Source organism: Myripristis murdjan, chromosome 7 (genome assembly GCF_902150065.1).
Source record: "Myripristis murdjan chromosome 7, fMyrMur1.1, whole genome shotgun sequence".
Taxonomy (NCBI): domain Eukaryota; kingdom Metazoa; phylum Chordata; class Actinopteri; order Holocentriformes; family Holocentridae; genus Myripristis; species Myripristis murdjan.
In genome coordinates, this window is record NC_043986.1 from 26773675 (window position 1) to 26794879 (window position 21205).

At 39.9% G+C, this 21205-nt stretch overlaps 1 protein-coding gene across 1 annotated transcript; it reads right to left on the reverse strand.

The window, feature by feature from the left end:
* Positions 1–6681: 6681 nt before the first annotated feature.
* LOC115361444 (E3 ubiquitin-protein ligase TRIM39-like) lies at positions 6682–19954 on the reverse strand. The gene is made up of 3 exons (XM_030054813.1): positions 19667–19954; positions 18270–19473; positions 6682–6966 (listed from the first exon to the last, which is right to left on the reverse strand). Exons 1-3 carry the CDS (start codon positions 19931–19933, stop codon positions 6857–6859), a joined length of 1581 nt encoding a protein of 526 aa, XP_029910673.1. The 5' UTR covers positions 19934–19954; the 3' UTR covers positions 6682–6856.
* Between the last annotated feature and the right edge of the window lie 1251 nt (positions 19955–21205).

Here is a 21205-nt window from a genome sequence, read left to right on the forward strand (position 1 = left end):
ATTAGACTACATCACTTTTAGTTTAATTATTTGCTGAAATTTCTACTCATATTACTTTAAGAGGGTAACATATTTATTTTATGAAAATAACATATTTTAAGGCCTGTGTATTTTACACCGGGCTACATTACTAATAGAGCTTGTCAAGTTTAATAGAATGTCGTTATGCCGTCATTTTATTCCTATTATACATCTGGGATTGTGTGGTCGGCGGGAGGTGACACGCCAAAAATCCGGTAATTTTTGTGTGTGTGTGTGTGTGCTAAGTGGGCCGACAGTCCCCCGACACATTTTTTTTAATTATTATTATTATTTTAAATAGCTGACCGGCCCATACAACCAGAAGATCAGCAGGCCGATTGACACTGGCTGGCCCAGTCACATTGCTAAACAACCTGGTAATTAATTACTTTTTAGTAGAAGTAACTAGTAACTATAATTAATTACTTTTTCAAAGTAACGTGCCCAACAATGCTGATGACAGCTAACTAATTGCATGGCATTATGGTTTTAAAGAGTTGCACAGTTGGTATACACATTTAAGAGAGCAAAGAGACCGGAAAGGTGTACGTTATCGAATGTGGTGGGCCGGTCGATTTTTTTGTCCCAGTCCGCCCCTGCTCTCAAATAAAATTTAGCCTATGACACTATTATTACTATGTGAAGCTGAGCATGCTCAAGTTGTTATTTTGTGTGAGTTTTTTGGTGTATCCACCTGACTCATCTGCTTTGAATTCTGTTAATGATACTGCACATTACCCCGATGGATTTGTTTGTTTGTTTGTTTTAGGCTGAAAGGGTTTGTCCTTAAAGAGCCTAGTAACCCTGTTGGTGTAGATGACGACTGTGTTGCCTCAGTCATCAAGCATTTTGCCTGGGGATGTCGGTGCACCATATGTAGAGGAAGCCATTATCATAGGGGTGTCTTTGGGTGAAGCAGATGCACTCTGGGAGGTCTGGGAAGTTCTGCAGGTTGTAGTTAAAAACCATGGGGTCATCATACAAGCAGCTAGTTCACAACATTCAAAGAGGGAGTGTCTAGTCCTGGAGAACTGAGATTGTTTTAATTTTCAAGTTGCATACAGAAGATAAAGGATATGTCACTGTATAGACTGAGGCTTGTCTGTTAAATAGGGTGGCCATACGTCCGGAATTAGGCCGGCCAGTCCGGAATTTAAATGCCTTGTCCGGCATCCGACGCAGTCTCAAGCCGGACGCTTATTTGTCCTCCTTTTTGGAGTTGCACTTGAACGCAACGCCGCATGTCATCCAATGGTGTAAGACAGGCCCGGACTGTACATCGGGAGAACCAGGAGATTTTTCTTTTTCGTCATAAACTTTTAAATTACAATCCAAAAAGTGCATTCATTGGATGTGCGTTAGTTTTTCTCCTCCTGCGCTGCTGTGTGCTCGTGTGTGTGTGTGTCTGTGTGTGTGTGTGTGACTGAGGAGCACACACCCACCAGCGCTGTCTGAAGCGTAGCGCGGCGAGAACAAAGTTAAAACAGCAGCGCACTGACATAGATTGTGTAACAAAGTGAAGAGTTGCCACTCCGCTCTATTTTCACTGGCTAACAGCAGCACACTGGCCTAGCTTGTCTATTCAAAGAAGAGGTATCACTTCGGCTTATTTTTCAATCTATGTTATTACATGCATACTACTGCTCATTCATTGGTAGCTGAATTGTTAGGTCTGTTTGATAAGCAATTTACATTTTTAAAATAATAATAATAATTTAACATATTGTTAAATAAAAAAACCAACATGATGCAGGTCAAAGACTAAAAAAGACTATTGACTAAAACTAGACAAAAATACTTTGGATTTTCTTTGACTAAAACTAGACTAAAATGCCAAGACTTTTCATCGACTAAAATGTGACTAAACACATTTAGTCCCCCAGTAGCAGTATAGAAATATTATGCTTGTATGTACTGACCTGCCTCATATTATGGTATATCCAATTACCGAGTGGGGAGCGGAGTATAAGCAGTGGCTCTCCCCCTGCCTCTTCCTTTGCGTTAACATTTGCATCACTTCCGCTCGTGTTAGGGGTTGGTTTGCAACAGGTATGTTCCATGCTGTATCTTTGATTGTTTGTCTCATTGATAGTTGAAATTTATTTATTGATGGATAGCCCCTTGAGATGAACCATCTCGTTTTCAAGGGGGTCCAACACAAAACATAAAACACAATACAACAGCACAATCACATACAACATGTATATAAGGCTCTCGAGTACCAACCAACCCACACATCATTCCTACAAGCCCACAACACCCACACAGAACAAGCAAAAATAAATCACACAAAGCATATCATGCACCGCCAGCTACAACAATGAAACAATAATGATGTCAATAATAGCGACAGCAACAACAATAGTAGTAGAAGTGGTAATACCAATGACAATGCACACAACACAATACCATCAATATACCATACATTATAAAGATGCATAGTAATGTTTATAAAGAGGGTAAAGAAGACATTACCATTAGAAGCAATTGCATGATGTTTTAAGGAAATAAAATACAGAGTTTTTAAAATTACGAGATTAATTGATTGTACTTATGTTGTTAGGAAGAATGTTCCAGTCCGATGGAGCTTTAAATTTGAAAGCACGTCTACTGAATTCTTTATTAGTTTTTGGAACAAAGAAAAAATGGTTGCTGAGTGTGTCTGAGAGGATATGGAGATGTGAATGGGTTTAAATATTGTTTTAAAATATGGGGGGCAACTGAAATGAATACACTTGAAAATGAATTGTAACCAATGATAGTGTCTTCTTGTATTGAGTGGTAACCAGTTCAGTGATTCATAGATGGAGCAGTGATGTGTTCGATATGGGCACCTTAGGATAAATCTGCAGAGACTATTGTAGATGACACTGAGAGGTCGAAGATGTGTTTCAAAGGTGTTCTGATATACAATGTCTGCATAGTCCAGGATAGGTAATAACTGAATAACAATTCTTTTTCTGATCTGAGGAGTGAAATAGTTTATTGAACGGTAAAGTATGGCGAGATTACGACTTAGTTTATTTGTGATAGATTTATATGTGATATTTAAAGGAAAGTACAGGGTCAATCCGAGGCCGATATATTTAAATGAGGTGACTTGATCAAGTGGTGAGCCATCAATAAAAGAAATGGCCAGATCTAAGACATCACCAAGACCTGGTCTAATGCCGAACAGCATAGCCTACTACAGGATTTATTTTTATTCAAAATTAATTTATTGGATGAAAGCCATTTCTGAACTGGGGCAAACTCACGTTGTAGAGAATTTTGTATGTCAGATAGCCTATATTATCGCTAGATGTATATATTAAGGCTGAATTATGCTTCAGCGTTGGAAGAGCGTACGGGGGTTGTGCGAAGCACGCATTTCCTACGCAGCGCGTGTGTGTCCAACATACCTCTGCAAACACACAGAGCAATTCTCCTCCCACCAACGTAGACCCTGTGACGTATGGTCGCTGCTCTTTTGTGGCGAGTGGACGAGTCGTATAGGTGTGGGCACTCTCCAAAGTTTTCAAACACAACCGATGAGTCGAGACACAACAGTTAAAAAAAAAAAAAAAAAAAAAAAAAAAAAAAAAACGGCGCTGACGGCACAACAACAGGAATGTGATGCCGGTTGCAACGAAATGCCGGAAATAGTGTACTTCGGCAGACCAATCACAGCTCTTGTGGGGCTGCGGAGGGTCCGCGTAGTTACAATTTTTGGGAGGCGCGCGGCAAGGCTCTGCGGCGGTCGCACAACCCCCGTAAGCTCCGCACAACCTCCGTACGCTCTTCCTACGCGGAAGCATAATTCAGCCTTTACAGTGTCGATTGATGAGATGCTTAAGGCATTTATTTTGCACTGCAGAGCGACTGTATCCCCGGGATTGTGTGTCCCCTCAGCTTGTCCGTGGTTGTGGTAGGTGTCCTCTCTCTTGGCGCTATGTGCATGCTTTTATCTAGCTAACGCTGGTGTGGTCGCATAAAGTGCTGGTGGATGTCTGGGCTCTCTTCCTCCCTCGTGTGTATGTGTGTCCGCGCTGCCGACAGGTGTGTATGGGTTTTACTTTTGTAGCAACCATGCATATTATTGTCGAGCGTTTAGTGTCAAATGCTAATGGTATTTCCAACAGGTGAACTTGGAATCAGCTGATTGCAATTGCGCTGGTGACGTCACTCTCAGCTGATTGGGACCGCTGCTGTTTTGTCTCCCGCATTGTGTCCTGTTTTGTCTCCCGCATCATGTCCTGTTTTGTCTCCCGCATCATGTCCTGTTTTGTCTCCGGCTGTTTTGTCTCCTGCTTTGCCCCCTCCCCACCACACACACACACACACACACACACACAGACACACACACACACACACACACACACACACACACAGGGGCGGACTGGGCATGTTACTTTGAAAAAGTAATTAATTATAGTTACTAGTTACTTCTACTAAAAAGTAATTAATTACCAGGAAAAGTAACTATTACATTACTTTTTTAAAAATTATTCAAATATGTCAAATTACTTGGCTGCCCCAGTCATACTGGCCTATAGTGCTATAGTGGAACAATAAAATGCAATAGATAAATTGGAACTTTTTTTATTCTACTGAACAGGCCACAACTGGCCAACACCTTTTGGGCATCTATTTCAGATTGGTAAGTGCAGGTGCCTATCAACATGAATGGAGAATGAGCCCAAAATGCACATAGGAAGGTCATGGCGACAAACAAAGTATACCACACAAATCCTTGTTTAAATCTGAATCTGATTCGATTGGTATATATATCTCCCCATAAAGTTAGGACAAGGCATTAAAAATGGCCATAATAATAATAATAATAATAATAATAATAATAATAATAATAATAATAATTTAGCACCTGTGTTACAAATTCACAAAAAGAGTACAGAAATGAAAATTACAAAAACCCTAAATGCCACTGTGTGTGTCAGGCAATGACAGGCAGAATAATAAGAATCACTTCATTGTGATTGTCATGGTTAACAACAAAGTGAGGTAACAAAGTAAAAACACACTCTTGTCCTGGTGGGGAATTGAACTCCTGGCCTCCTGCATGACAGAAGGAGAAACTATCCGCTCTGCCGTTGGGGCTTGTGTCCCTTTTATATGGTTTGGGCTCATTCTTCATTCATGTTGATAAATTACGATAAATTAAGAATAATGTTGATAAATTTCTCACAGTTTCTCTGTGCCACCTTTGCATTTTCTCTCCATCTCAGTAGATCCTATGGGATAACGTTCGACCCGCGTTGCACTGCACACCGGCGCACCGAGCCAAAGTCTCGTGATATGATTGGGCCAGCCCCGTGTCAGTGAAGAAAAATAACCAATGGGCCACAGAGCAGCGTGTCTATGAGACTTTTTTTGCACTTCATATTCAAATGCCACAATTTGTTCATTTTTGTTTCAAGAGTGAAATATCAATGGGATGAGAGACCCATAGTTGCTCCATTGGGAACAGTGTAAACTACACTGTCTAGGAGAGCCATGACTGATGAAGGTAAACAGTTTCAACACAGATTATATGGCTTCAGTACAGAGGAGACAAGTAAAATGTTGCTGCAGTCTGTGTAAGAGGACCTTTGTGGTATCAGTAAGTAGCTGAGACCACAAGACTTTGCCTTAAGGAGCAACAGACATGTTCCACTTGTAATTCCCTCCCTCAAATCACTACAGTTCATATGTATGACAGAACATAAATGCTGTATTCTACTGTAACAGTGAATACAGTAAAAATTCAAATAAGAGGGCATGCTTTCAGTTCAGTTGACTAAAGTGTACTTCAGGTATCTGTGACATCCTGGGATCTAATTCAGTCTAAGACCTCATGGCATCCCCTCTACCTCTCCCTTGCTGTTGTAAACTGTCCAGTCAAAGCAGAAATGTCCATCACACAATGAAAACAAAATAACAAAATCATCATCACTCAACTAATCACAAAACATCCACTCTTTGGAGATTGCAAGGACTCAATCTCCAAAGAGTGAGCAAGGACTCAGATTAAAATGTTCTTAGAGATCTGACTGAATTTGGTTCATTCTCTCTCATCGATGCTATGAATTTGGACTTACTTAAACTTAACCCCTAACATACACACACACAAGCCTTGCCACTTCCCCTCTATCACACTCATACATGCACACAAAGCATATCAATGAAAATCAAACATCAGTTCAATATCATTATTTTTTTAAAATTCTTCATTGGTGCTCATTTTTACACTTTAATATGTATTCCACTTTGCACTGATAAAACTAAAGTTACATATATCCCAAAAAATAAATAAATAAATAAATAAAATAACATGCAAAAATGTTGCAAGTCACAATAATATTCATTTTTGAAAGCGAAGCATTTTTAGTATTCAGAGGATACATGTTCTTTTTTTTACATGATATAATTAAAACCAGTGTATTATGGTCAAGAAGCTGGTATAATTATGCTGAAAATCTACATTGACAATGATGAAAAGATAAACTGATATTCATTGTATACACAAGTTTTTACAGAGCATAGGTTCTAATCCAAGGTGCATAAGAGATACATGTGTCAGATGCTGGGTTGAAGAAAAAGAGAGAAGACAGAAACTGAGTTCATACTCTAAACTACTATACTATATTATGAAACATTGGTTTGATAGTAACAATCGGCTGTTTTTTTTTTTTTTTTTTGTTTGTTTTTTTGTATGTTTTTTTTTTATTTTATTTATTCATTTAGCAACTGTTTAGCATTAGCATTAGTTCATTTTGCATTATTGGAAACCAGACATTGAATTTCGGACCCAAATTCCACAAGTATACTACTAAGGATTTCCTGGTGGCCCCTCTGCTCAGTACCAGCACACTGTCAGAGGGTTACGATGTATGTCCTCACTGGGTCCAATGTTAAAATAAGCTGACACTGGCAGGGACATGAGACTTGAGCTCAGAGTATGAACATGTTTCATCTTGTCTGCAACATGAGTATTTAGACAATAAGTATTTTGTTGTTTACATGATATGTCAACAAATCCCACGAGTGATAACCAAGAGTCTTGCATGACAGAAAATACATAACAACAATCATGAAAAGATCACCCTAATGACATACACAGTCCCTAGTTTCTACAGTACACAGCTGCTCATCCAAGCTGCACAAGACAGAGTTACATCAAATGCTGTGTTGATTTAAAACAGAGCAGATACAAACAATGGTTTAATACACAAAACCATTCACTTTTTCAAAATGAGCTGATAATATGAGTGTGACTTTCTATTTTTTTAGTAATTATTTCATTCTATTCATTTTGCAGATGTTGTATTTTCAAGCAGAATCACATTTATCTCTTTTTTGTGTTATTTTATTTATTTTGTTTGTTTGTTTATTTGTTGTTTGTTTTTGAATTTGCAACAGCCCAACCTGCTTGTGGTCCAGCATCCCTCTGCTCAGTACCAGCACACTGTCAGAGGGTTACGATCTATGTCCTCACTGGGTCCAATGTTAAAATAAGCTGACACTGGCAGGGACATGAGACTTGAGCTCAGAGTATGAACATGTTTCATTTTGTCTGCATCGTAAAAGGAAAGCTCCTTGGAGGAGCAGTTTAGGTAAATCCCAATCTTTCGAGGTCTATCTGGAAATGTCAGCTCTGTTTCTGAAGACTGATTGGAGATGGCATATTTTTGGCCATCATACTTGAGGAAATGACCTTTCATCCCTAATTCCCAGTAATTCCTCAGTCCAACCTCTGTCTCCCAGTAATGCTGCCCTGAGCTGAACTCATTGACACTGAATGCATGATTTCCCTTGACAGCAAAAGAGTTGTTATCATGCCACCCACTAAAAGATGAACCACCAAATGTTTGAGGCGCATGGGTAGAGCCAAATCCAGAAGGTTTTGATGCATCCGTAGAGCCGAATTCAAAAGAGCTCCTGGCTTGGGCAGACCCAAATGAACTGGTTTTAAACGGATTATTGAGTGTGTGATACACGTCATCATCTAGAGAAAAACTAAATTCTTGGGCACGACGTAATCTTGCTGAAAAGTCCATTTGATCAAAGCTAGATTGTTGGTTAGAGCTGAAATCAACAAAGTCTCTGGCTCTGGTAGAGCCAAATGAAAAACCTGATTGAGATTGGCTGCTTTTGGGAGTACAAAGCAAACTCCGGCCGTCATCAGACACAGTTACATCTGTATTTTTTCCTCTCAGTGAGAGCAGCTCTGCCCGGGGCTTGACCACCTGAAGCATCTCCTTCCACACAAAGAACTGCAGGTGACTTTCATAAGGACCCAAACTCAGAGAAGTGTGGGCCACCTGCAGATCATTTGCTCTGGGCCTGAACAAACGCTTTGATGTCAGCATGTTGTTCACTTCAGTCCAGCTCTGCAAGAACTTCACTGAGTCAGAAATTTCCAGAGCTGCTGTCACCTTCACCTGCAGCTCTCTACTCTCAGACAACGCCAGGTCCATCGCCTTAAACTTCTCAGTCATCTCCTCTACAGCCTCTGTCTTTTTCTCCTTTAGTTCATTCTTTATCTGCTCTTCTCTCTGTCTCAGAAACTGATGTATCTCCTCAAACTGGGTGCTGATTTGGGTCATCAGCTGCTGGGACATCACATGGGTTTTTGTTATTTCTTCTCTCTGTGTATTGGCTAAGCTCTCTATGGCCTTGATGTCATCAGAAAGGTGCTCCATACCCTTCTCCAACTCCCGCCTCAGAGATGTAGCTGCTTCTCTGACTGGTTTAAATTTGTGTCCATCATGCCTCTCCCCATCTCGGCATATGACGCAGGCTAATTGTTGATCTGTTTCACAGAACAGTTTCAGCTTTTCTTCATGTTCAGGGCACAAGAACTGAGCAACCTTTAATATAAAAAAACAATAACAAATGAAATGAAAAACAGTATAGAGAGACGAGAGAAAGGAGACTATAATAAGAAAGTTAACTATTCCGCTGCAAGACTCGCAGGAACCTGCATTACGATGAGTACATACAGCAGTAAATTATTTCAGCAAGAAATAAAATAACAAACTTACCCCTGTGGTCTCATCTCCCTGTTCTCTCTTTATCTTCTCAGCTTCTTTAGCTTTGTCAGCAAGGCTTTTCAGAATGTGGCTGGTTGGGAGATATTTCTCCTCTTTTGGAACAGTTGTCCGACACTGTGGACATTTGTCCTTTATGCTCAGAGAGTTGGTGATACATTTTCTGCAGAAAGAGTGGCCACAGAGAAGGCTCACCGGATCAGTGAAGATAGTCCGACAGATAGAACAAGTCAAATCCTCCATGTAAGAAGCAGAAGCCATGGCTGCTTTCTCTTCCTCCTGTCTCTGCCAAAACAACTGGTTTAGCAAATATGAGCCATGAGTTTCACTTTCCTGGAACAGCCCCTCCCAGTTTTGTGGCTTCAATAAGCTTCATCAGTTTACATTCTTCAATTTAGTTTCCTTGATGATTATACAAATGTAACAGTCTAGCCTAGTCCATAGTTCACTACAACAGCCTGAAAAAATAAATAAATAAATAAATATATAATGACTATTATTGCTTTATGATGCAACATCACACTCTAGTGGACAGAGATTCAAATTGTTGGTTGGACAGAAGTTTTCCTGCAAAACAGGGGTGCAGGCTCATAATTTTGCAATACACTAAGCTTGTAACTATGCTGTGATTGAGTATTATGCAGTACAGTATGTAGCAAATATTCAACTGGCTTATAATACACTAACAGCAACTTACACATAGTCTTTTAACCCTTATAAGGTATTCGGCTCTGTGGGACCCGTTTTCAGTTTTTAGCTTAAGAAAAATGATACAAATAATTATTTTTTTCAAACTAATATTTATTGGCCTTGGGTCATTTTCTGTGAGGAACATAAATCAGAAAAAAATTTCAATGCACCCCCCCCCCAGCCCCAGGGCCAGCTGGTGAGCAGCTTGCAAATGACAACATATGGATGTCAAGAAATGGCAGAATTGAATGGTCTTCATTTTCAAGAAATGAACCGCCCCACATAGCTGCCAATGTGACGAGTGTTAGTAAAGATCTTTCTTTTCATTATTCTAGATTGTAGCCAGTAACAAAAAGTGCTGTGAGGTGTGTGGACCCAAGATGGACAGAAAAACACTATACATGCACCCAGTGCAAGAAGTACATTTGCAATGCACACACAGTGAAACTCTGCACCTATTGTATGGCGTAGTCTGGTATGAAATGGCGTGTTCAGTTGGGCTAATGTGTTGTTCAGACAGATTTAATGTGGAAATGTTAAGTTACATTTCTAATGAAATTCAAATAAAACACTAGTTTTATGCCTTCATTTGTACATTTGTTGATATTTTCTAGTTATGCCGGTTTTATGATAGATTTTCTTATTTTGTTGCATTTTAATAAAAAAACGAGTGTTATTTGTATTCATAAATGTGATTTTACAAAGGTAAAGGGAACAAATTTAACATATGTATTGTTTATATTACTTGCAATTGGGATGAAGTAAAAATCTGCTGAGTATTTTAACAAAAAAGGTTTGATTATGTTGAATTAAAAGCACCAAAACGCAATGGGTCCACCAGACCCAGCAGGACTCCCTGTGTAACAAAAAAACGAATACCATATAAGGGTTAAGTATATTTGTCGGCATAAAATTTCATATGGTGGCTTTTCAAAACACTAACCAAACAGCAATGAATTTTTATTCAATAAAATGCTACAGTGTGGTGAAGACAAGGCCTGTCTTCCCCACTTAACCTTTGCAACTGCCTGCATTTTCTTTAGTTACATTGTATTCATTTATTTCTTGTTAACAAATACATTCATACATATTTTCATCCATATTCACCCTTGTTTAACCTTTAATTTCTCAGCCATGTGGTCCAAACAACCTGTTTGCTACAATGCATGCTACGTAGTATTCAGGGAGTTTACATCTCTACAATTTAACTAGAAAAACTTTCTGCACATATAAATCATCTTACAAACAACATAACAAAGGTTTAGTTCAAACACACATTTATTCGTCTCAAAAGAGGTTCAAACATATTATTGCAATCTATATACAAACACACATACTTAATATATCCAGTTACTTGAGCTGACAAGGAAAGGGGAGACACAGGTGTGCAGAGCTCCATTTATAGGGGTGGTGATGTCATTAGGACATACCACTAGCCAGGGTAGCTTGCATTCATTTTGAAAAATGTTGTTTTCCGTATATAAATTGATGTTTACTTATTAAGATGAAATGTACTTACCTTGTTGAGGAAGATTATTTTCTGTATGGTTTTGGAAATGTTTTCCTTGTTTTGCTGCGTTTGAACTGTAGGTGAAATGTATACATTTACCCTGTGCTTGAGAACAGTTGGTTTGGTCTAGTAAGGGACGCCAGGTTCAGGGGATATAAGCTCAGTCTGCCTTGAGTGAGGGAAGAGTGAAGACGGTGTGAGGCACAATGCCCTTGCGAGCTTTGCCCTAAATTGTATTTGGAAAGACAGCAATTCTGTTTGCTTGAAATTGAAGCATTTAATGTGAGTTGGTTGATTTTCCTTTTTCTATTTTTTTGAGTTTACCTTTATCTTGCAAGAAGAAAATATATATATATATTTTTTTCAATTGAAATCCCTGTCATCTCTGTACACCTAGCCCTCATCCAAAATGAACTCATTTACATACAGTATGAGACAAAATAACTGAGGAGACAATCCAGACACAGTTGCCACGTTGTCTTTCCTACTATTCAAAATCAAATATCAATCTCTCTGAAATTACTGGATTCAAACAGTGTTTCATAATTAAGATACAGTATTGACCTAATTATCTTGAAACAAAGCCAAATAAAGCAGAATATATCATTTATTAAATGTATAGTGAGTATTCCCCAACTGTGAATGCATCAGACCACAGACTGCGTAGGCTAGGTGAATGCATAGTAAATGCAAGTTTGTTAAGAGCTTGGGACTAAACCTGACACTGTAAGTAAAATAAATGGTTCATATTTGCATACATATCACAGTGAGAGTCATCTTTTTAGCTGTTAGCAATGGATAATGTTTCCTAAAACTTGAACTTGGTCCACAATTTACAATAATAACTTGCTGTACCAAAAACCTAATAAAGCTCCACCTCCTCCAGATAAGCCGTCTCATTGTTATTAGAGATCAGGCCTACCACCACTGTGTCATCCGCGAATTTCACAATGATGTTGGATCGGTGTGTCGCTGTGCAGTCATGGTTGTAAAGGGAGTAGAGCAGAGGGCTCAGTACGCAGCCTTGTTGAGGGTACGGGAGCTGAAGGTGTGGGTTCCAACCTTCACCACCTGTGGTCTGCCGGTCAGGAAGCTCTGAACCCAGCAGCAGAGTGAGGGATGACCAGTCTGTGGGGAACTATGGTGTTGAATGCTGAGTTGTAATCAATAAACAGCAGACGCACATAATTCCCCCAGTGTCCAGGTGGGAGAGGGTGGAGTGGAGGACATGAGTGATGGGGTCACCAGTACTCCTATTGGGGCAATAGGCGAACTGAAGGGGGTCCAGGGAGTCCGGCAATGATGAACAGATGAAGTCTTTGATGAGTCTCTCAGAGCCCTCCTTACGTCGTGCTTTGAGAGGGAGAGTGGGCAGTTCTCCTCACCGGTCAGGTCGCCTACTTTGATTGCACTAACCCCAGCGCTAGCACCAGTAGCCTCAAAGCGTGCGAAAAAGGTGTTTAGTTCTTCCGCCAGTGAGGAAAAAAAACTGTATGTTTTCTCAAAAGCCATGAATCTCATAGGTTTTGTCCAATGGCTTCACACAGGCCTACTGTCTTTCAGACACTGTAGCAGGCTGGGGTTTTAGCAAAATGATGATACTGTATATCATATGAAAACAGATGAGCAAAGGAATCCATTGACACCAAGTATGTCATGGCAGGTTGTCAGCAGGGGATAAGCATTGCTACAAAATTGGGCTACATTTTGGCGAGGAAAAAACTGGCATGGCCATTTTCAAAGGGGTCCCTTGACCGCTGACCTCAAGATATCTGATTGAAAATGGGCTCTGTGTGTGCCCTTTCTAGACATGCCCATCTTATGCTAATCCCATGCAGTTTGGGGCAAAAAAAAAACATGCAGTTAACCAGCTAGCCAGGAAAAACCCCTTGCTGGGCCTCCATATTCAGTAATCCATGCAGTCTGAAGACGCCTGAGGGCCAAGCACCAAAATGATGCAATATAAAAAAGCATTTAGGGAGCTACAGTATTAGGACCACTTTATCTTCTGTTACTTTTAGAACTGCATGGAAAAGATCATACCTAACAGTTATTGTTTTGAAAAAATAGCTTTTACACACAGTACATTTTAAATGAGCTACTTTTTACAGTACATTTTTACAGCAGAACTTCTACTTAAATAAAGTATCAGCAAAGTAACAGTACTTCTACTTGAGTAGCAATTTGTAGTATTCTGTCCTCCCAAGTCACCCAGGTTACCACTTCCAAATACTTGGGTGTATACATTGACACTTCAGTGGATTGGAAGGTTCACATGGATTATGTGTGTTCTACAGCCCAACAGAGAATGCACTTTCTCTGAAGGCTGAGGTTTTTTTGGTGTTGGGAAAAAAGATCATGCTCCTTTTTTATCATTCTATTATTGAAGTGTTATCAGGTATGGAATATGCATCTGGTTTGTTAGTTTGCAAGGCTGACTGCCAGGGTCAATTGCTTGGTGGATGTGGCAATAAAAACTTTAGGAATCTGGCACTCTCCCTCCAAGCCACATACGAGAAGTCTGTAATCAGACTAGCTCTGAAGATAGCCTCGATCTGATTCCCCCATCCTCCTCAATGATACCAGCTTTTTCAGTCAGGAGGAAGGTACAGAGCCCCACAGTGTGGATAGAATCGATATATTCCCAGGTCCATAGGGGCTCTTAAGATCAGGAAGAACACCAGGATTGAATGAATGAATGATACTTTATTAATCTTTTCCAGGAAATTACTTTGTCACGGCAGCTTCATTACTTCAACACATAAAATTGCACACTCATACAATACAGTGGTTGCAGCATCTCTGTCTCTGTCCACCCGTACTGTCCTAAAGCCGGTGAAATTGATCGGTGAGTCGGGGATGATGTTCGTGAGCCACGTCTCAGTCAAGCATATAATGGTGCTTTCCTGATACAGTTTCTGGCCCCGGACAAGAGCCTCCAGCTCCTCCAGTTTGTTGGACAAATAACGGACGTTTCCCATAGTGATAGAAGGAAGAGGTGGTTTGAAAGTTTCTCTCCACGTTCTCCCTGTCTGCCTCCTATTCCGTTAACACCCACACGAGTTCCTCGGTGCCCCCTCCGCAGGAGCTCCTTTTGGATATCATGTCTGATACCAATCTCGAACAATGTAGCAGGTTCAGTATTTCTTGACGGGTGTATGTCAAGGCAACTTCCTCCTGGATACGTCCCTCTGTCCGCTCCACAGTATTCAAGCACATTCCGTAGGTTATAAAGTCCAATTCCCGAATGAGCACAGATCACTAGTCACGAACAGATGTTGTTGGTAGTAGTGGCTCCAATAAAACACTATGTATCCACTGAAAAAACTGTGATAAGATGAGCTAAAGAATGATAAAAAAAAAACAAACAAACAAACAAAAAAAAAAAACACTCAGCTGCGTGCAACAGGCTGCCGTCTCTCTGGAGCCATGTCAACAGTTGGCTGTGGTTGTCACTGAACAAAGACTCAATCAATCAATCAATCTTTATATTATTATATAGCGTCAAATCACAACAGAAGTTATCTCATGACGCTTTACAGGTAGAGCAGGTAAAGACCACGCTCCACAAATTATAGTAGAAAAACAAGAAACCCAACAGATTCCCTCCTGCGCATGCTCTTGGCGACAGTGGCAAGGTAAAACTCCCCTTTAACAGGAAGAACCCTCAGGCAGAACCAGACTCAGGGCGGGCGAACATCTACCTCTACCGGTTGGGTGGGAGGGGAGAGAGAGAGAGACAAGGAGACAGAGACAGGGGGATAGGGACAAACTGGGACAGCAGACAATAGCAGAAACAGCAGGGTATCCTGAACAGGTAATCTAGGTGGAAGTGACACGCAGCATCCAGCCTTCTCGTCTGCAGCTGGATGACCTTCCAGGATGAGCAGGACAGTATGACCTAGACAAGACACAGAAAGCACAACGAAAGCAAAGGGGCAGTGGACTCTGGAACAATAGCATGCACTGAGTAAAAAGGGGGGCTATAGAGGGGGACAGGAAGAAGAAGAAAGGAAGAGGGAAGAGAAAGATTAGAAGAGAGGAAAGTGCTCAGAGCATGATATGATGTCCCCCGACAGTCTAAGCCTATAGCAGCATAACTAAGGGCTGGTCCAGGGCAACCTGGGCCGACCCTAACTATAAGCTTTGTCAAAAAGGAAAGTTTTAAGTCTACTCTTATAGATAGAGAGTGAATCTGCCCTCCGAACTGAGATAGGAAGATTGTTCCACAAGCGTGGGGCCTGGAATGCAGTGGTTCCCAGAGATTTTGGGAACCACTGCATTTTGGGAGCGCAGTGCTCTGGCAGGGTGATAAGGAACTATGAGCTCTTTCAGATAAGATGGTGCCTGCCCATTAAGAGCTTTATAGGTGAGGAGAAGAATTTTAAATTCTATTCTAGATTCTACAGGTAGCCAATGTAAAGAAGCCAATATTGGAGTAATATGATCTCTTCTCCTAGTTCTAGTCAGCACACGTGCAGCAGCGTTTTGGACCGACTTGCTGGTACAACCTGATAATAAGGAGTTACAGTAGTTTACCTAGAGGTAACGAAGGCGTGGATTAATTTCTGCATCACTCTGAGACAAGATATGCTGGACTTTTGAGATATTACGCAAGTGAAAAAAGGCAGTTTTAGAGATCTGTTTAATATGGGAGGTAAAGGACAAATCCGCATCGAAAATGACTCCGAGGTTCCTTACCGTGGAGCTGGGGGCCAAAGTAATGCCATCCAGAGTAGCTATGTCATTAGAAACCGATTCCCTAAGGTATTTAGGGCCGAACATGATAACTTCTGTTTTTTCTGAGTTTAATAGTAGAAAATTGGTGGCCATCCAGGCCTTTATCTCCTTAAGGCAGGCTTCAAGTTTACTTAGCTAATGGGTTTCATTTGGCTTTACGGATATGTACAACTGAGTCGATAAAGACATATTGATCATAGCAAGAAGAGATGTGCTAACTAAAGGTAATATTTTTTTAAGCAGCTTGGTTGGAATAGGGTCTAGGAGACATGTAGATGAATTGGAGGAGGAGATAATTGAAGTTAGTTCCAATAGATTAATCTGGGAGAAGGTCTCTAACTTATTATCTTTGATAGATGTCTCAAAGGGTGCACTTTAGATTGTCACTGCCATTGTATTATTACTGGTAAAAGACAAATAGACGGTTTAACAGACAAGCCTCACTCTATACAGTGACATACCCTTTATCGTCTGTATGCAACTTGAAAATTAAAGTTATCTCAATTCTCCTCTTTGCATGTTGTGAACTGGCTGCCTGTATGATGACATCATGTTTTTTTAACTGCAACCTGCAGAACTTCCCAGACCTCCCAGAGTGGATCTGCTTCACCCAAAGGCACCCCTATGATAATGGCTTCCTCTATATATGGTACACCAACATCCCCAGGCAAAATGCTTGATGATTGAGGTAACACAGTCGTGATCTACACCAAAAGGGTTACTAGGCTCTTTAAGGAAAAACCCTTTCAGCCTAAAACAAACAAACAAAAAAATCCATCTGGGTAATGTGCAGCATCATTAACAGAATTAGAAGCAGATGAAGTAGGTGGATACACCAAACAACACTTTTGCACAAAATAACAACTTGAGCATGCTTAGCAGCACATATTAATAATAGTGTATTAGGTTGCATTATATTTAAGAGTTTACATGTGGTATATAAAAACTTCTTTCATAGTTTCTCATTTCATTGCAGCTCTGTCACACAGCATAATGATGAATTATCCTGTGTGAAGAAAGATGAAGACATTCCCCACTTGTAATTCCTTCCCTCAAATCACTACAGTTCATATGCATTACAGAACATAAAGACTGTATTCTACTGTAACACAGTGAATACAGTAAAAAGACACCAATTCAAAAAACAGGGACATGCTTTCAGTTCAGTTGACTAAAGTGTACTTCAGGTATCTGTGACATCCTGGGATCTAATTCAGTCTAAGACCTCATGTCATGCCCTCTACCTCTCCCTTGCTGTCCAGTCAAAGCAGAAATGTCCATCCGACAATGAAAACAAAATAACATAATCATCATCACTCAACTAATCACTAAATATTCACTCTTTGGAGATTGCAAGAGCAAGGACTCAGATTAAAATGTGCTTAGATCTGACTGAATTTGGTTCATTCTCTCTCATCTATGCTATGAATTTGGACTTACTTAAACCTAACCCTAACATACACACACACACACAAGCTTTGCCACTTCCAGTCTAATGCACTCATACATGCACACAAGGCATATCAATGAAAATCAAACATCAGTTCAATATTAATTTCTTTTTTTTTATTATTATTCTTTATTGGTGCTTGTTTTTACACTTTAATATGTATTCCACTTTGCATTGATAAAACTAAACTTACATATGTCCAAAATAATAATAATAATAATAATAATAATAATAACATGCAAAAATGTTGCAAGTCACAATATTATTCATTTTTTAAAGCAAAGCATTTTTAGTATTCAGAGGATACATGTTCTTTTTTTTTCATGGCATAATTAAAACCAGTGTATTATGGTCAAGAGCCTTTTATAATTATTCTGAAAATCTATATTAACAATGATGAAAAGATCAACTGATATTCATTCTATACAAATTTTTTTTAAAGAACATAGATTCTAATCCAACATGCATAAGAGATAGTTATATCAGATGCTGGGTTGGTTAGAAAAAGAGAGGAGACAGAAACATAGTTCATATAAAATACTATATTTTGAAACATTGGTTTGATAGTAACATCACTTGTTTTGTTTTGTTTTGTTTCCATTTAGCAAATGTTTAGCATTAGCATTACTTCATTTAGAATTATTTGAAAAACTAGACATTGAATTTCGGACCCAAATTCCACAAGTATGCTACTAAGGATTTCCTGGTGGCCCCTCTGCTCAGTACCAGCACACTGTCAGAGGGTTACGATCTATGTCTTTACTGGGTCCAATGTTAAAATAAGCTGACACTGGCAGGGACATGAGACTTGAGCTCAGAGTATGAACATGTTTCATCTTGTCTGCATCGTAGAAGGAAAGCTCCTTGGAAGAGCAGTTTAGGTAAATCCCAATCTTTCGAGGTCTATCTGTAAATGTTAGCTCTGTTAGTGAAGACTGATTGGAGATGACATATTTTTGGCCATCATACTTGAGGAAATGACCTTTCACCCCTAATTCCCAGTAATTCCTTAGTCCAACCTCTGTCTCCCAGTAATGCTTCCCTGAGCTGAACTCATTGAAACTGAATGCATGATTTGTCTTCATAGCCCCCATTTTTACAAAAGAACTGTCTTCATGTGCCATAAAATTTGAGCCAGATCCAAATAGTCCCTTGTCTTGGGTGGAGCCAAATCCAAAGGTAGAGGAAGACCCAAATGTTCCTGTGTCTTGGGCTGAACCAAATCCAAAGGTAGAGGAAGACCCAAATATTCCTGAACCAAATCCATAAGGTCCTGTGGTTTGGCCAAATAATGAACCTGATTGAGATTGGCTGCTTTTGGGAGCACAAAGCAAACTGCGTCTGTCATCAGACACAGTTACATCTGTATTTTTCCTCAGTGAGAGCAGTTCTGCCCGGGGCTTGACCACCTGAAGCATCTCCTTCCACACAAAGAACTGCAGGTGACTTTCGTAAGGACCCAAACTGAGAGAAGTGTGGACCACCTGCAGATCATTTGCTCTGGGCCTGAACAAACACTCTGGAGTCAGCATGTTGTTCACTTCAGTCCAGCTCTGCAAGAACTTCACTGAGTCGCAAATTTCCAGAGTTGCTGTCCCCTTCACCTGCAGCTCTCTACTCTCAGACAAAGCCAGGTCCATCGCCTTAAACTTCTCAGTCATCTCCTCTACAGCCTCTGTCTTTTTCTCCTTTAGCTCATTCTTTATCTCCTCTTCTCTCTGTCTCAGAAACTGATGCATCTCCTCAAACTGGGTGCTGATTTGGGTCATCAGCTGCTGGGACATCACATGGGTTTTTGTTATTTCTTCTCTCTGTGTATTGGCTAGGCTCTCTATGGCCTCGATGTCATCAGAAAGGTGCTCCATACCCTTCTCCAGCTCCCGCCTCAGAGATGTAGCTGCTTCTCTGATTGGTTTAAATTTGTGTCCATCATGCCTCTCCCCATCTCGGCATATGACGCAGGCTAACTGTTGGTCTGTTTCACAGAACAGTTTCAGCTTTTCTTCATGCTCAGGGCACAAAGACTCAGAAACCTTTCAAAAAACAATGCATCAATCACTAAATAATATTAATAAAAACAGCAATAACATAAAGATAAAAAAGAGATAAAGACGCAGAATGCAGTAATCCTGCTTAAAAATACATTGTCACTTGCATATTAGCAGATACAAAGCTGACATTACATCAAACAAACAAACAAACAAACAAACAAACAAAAAAACTTACCCCTGTGGTCTCATCTCCCTGTTCTCTCTTAATCTTCTCAGCTTCTTTAGCTTTGTCAGCAAGGCTTTTCAGAATGTGGCTGGTTGGGAGATATTTCTCCTCTTTTGGAACAGTTGTCCGACACTGTGGACACTGGTCCTTTATGCTAAGAGAGTTGGTGATACATTCTCTACAGAAAGAGTGGCCACAGAGAAGGCTCACCGGATCAGTGAAGATAGTCAGACAGATAGAACAAGTCAAATCCTCCATGTAAGAAGCAGAAGCCATGGCTGCTCTCTCGTTCTCCTGTCTCTGTCAGACTGACTTAGCAAATTTGAGGCATCACTTTCCAGGAAAAGCCACTCCGTGTCTTTATGAGATAAGTCACTGAGCTTCATCAGTTTTCAGTTCCACCTTCTCTTAGTACAAGCATGATTACCCTAAAATAAAAGCTTGATTTTATCCAATCACAGTTAACTTGACTGCATGAAACTATAAAAAATATATTGTATGTAAAAAAGTTGTTTATACAAAAGAAGGCTGATGATGGATGCAGGTGGAAATAGTGCAGGTGTAGCATCACACTCTAGTGGAGAGAGACTGGAACTGCTAGTTGAACAGATGGTGCAGGAATTTGTTTTTTTTTTTTTAATTTTACTAACAAATAGCAGCATTAATACCATGGTACAGATGTGATGAAGACGCTCATTTTGAAGTTCACCAAACTTTGAGAGATGAAAAATAAAGATGTGGTAATGACTAAATAAATGGTGGCACCTCTTCCATCACTGCTGTTTGTCACATGGATCCAACAGAAAAGAGTCATGCACCCAGTCTGTGAGCTGGTCTGAAGACCTGAATCATTATTTCAGTCACATGATTTACTGACTTGATCAGACTATATCACAATCTTAAAAGTTTGTTTTTGCATTTTTTTTTTTTTTTTTTTAACTTTTTTCCTCAGAAGATAATAGTTGCTGTTTTATATTCCTTGGATTTAAGCGTACAGCCTTGGAAATGCTGTCTTCCATCAGCCTTTTATCAACTATGATAGGGGAGAGAGGGGTACAACCTAACGTTTCAGGCCAAAGGCAAAAAAATGTAGGATATGTCAGAGTTAGAGAACTCATTTTTTAATACAAGCAATATACACATCTTTGCTACAAATGAATACTTTAACTTTGTTTCTAGAACCTACCATTTCCATGGAATTTCACCCTAAGTGGAAGAAGAGAAATGTTACAATTTACCAAACAGGTGGGGTTAATTGTAACGAAGGGTGTCTTAGTTGTAACACTTATAGAAAGGTTTGGTTTAACACAGTTTAATACAATCTCATCTACATTCTACTGGGGGATACTGATTGTGCAGGCCATCCGTGGCGTAGCGTAGTCCCCCGCCCCATAAAAGTCTTATGGCCAATATAAACGCAGGCCTACAGTACCACAAATACGCCGCGAGTCCCATTTAGGATATTACAAGAATACTATACGCCTACCATAGGAAATAAAAAAATAGGCCTATAATAATAGTAAAAACCCACGCAGATGTGCAGTGTTG

Excerpts from the sequence above, each read along its gene's own strand:
- LOC115361444 (XM_030054813.1), bottom strand. The coding sequence starts at position 19,933 with ATGGCTTCTGCTTCTTACATGGAGGATTTGACTTGTTCTATCTGTCTG. Across the intron at positions 19,474-19,666 it reads AGGGAGATGAGACCACAGGG|GTTTCTGAGTCTTTGTGCCC; the intron begins GTAAGTTTTTTT and ends GTTTTTTGAAAG. Across the intron at positions 6,967-18,269 it reads CGATGCAGACAAGATGAAAC|ATGTTCATACTCTGAGCTCA; the intron begins ATGTTCATACTC and ends ACAAGATGAAAC.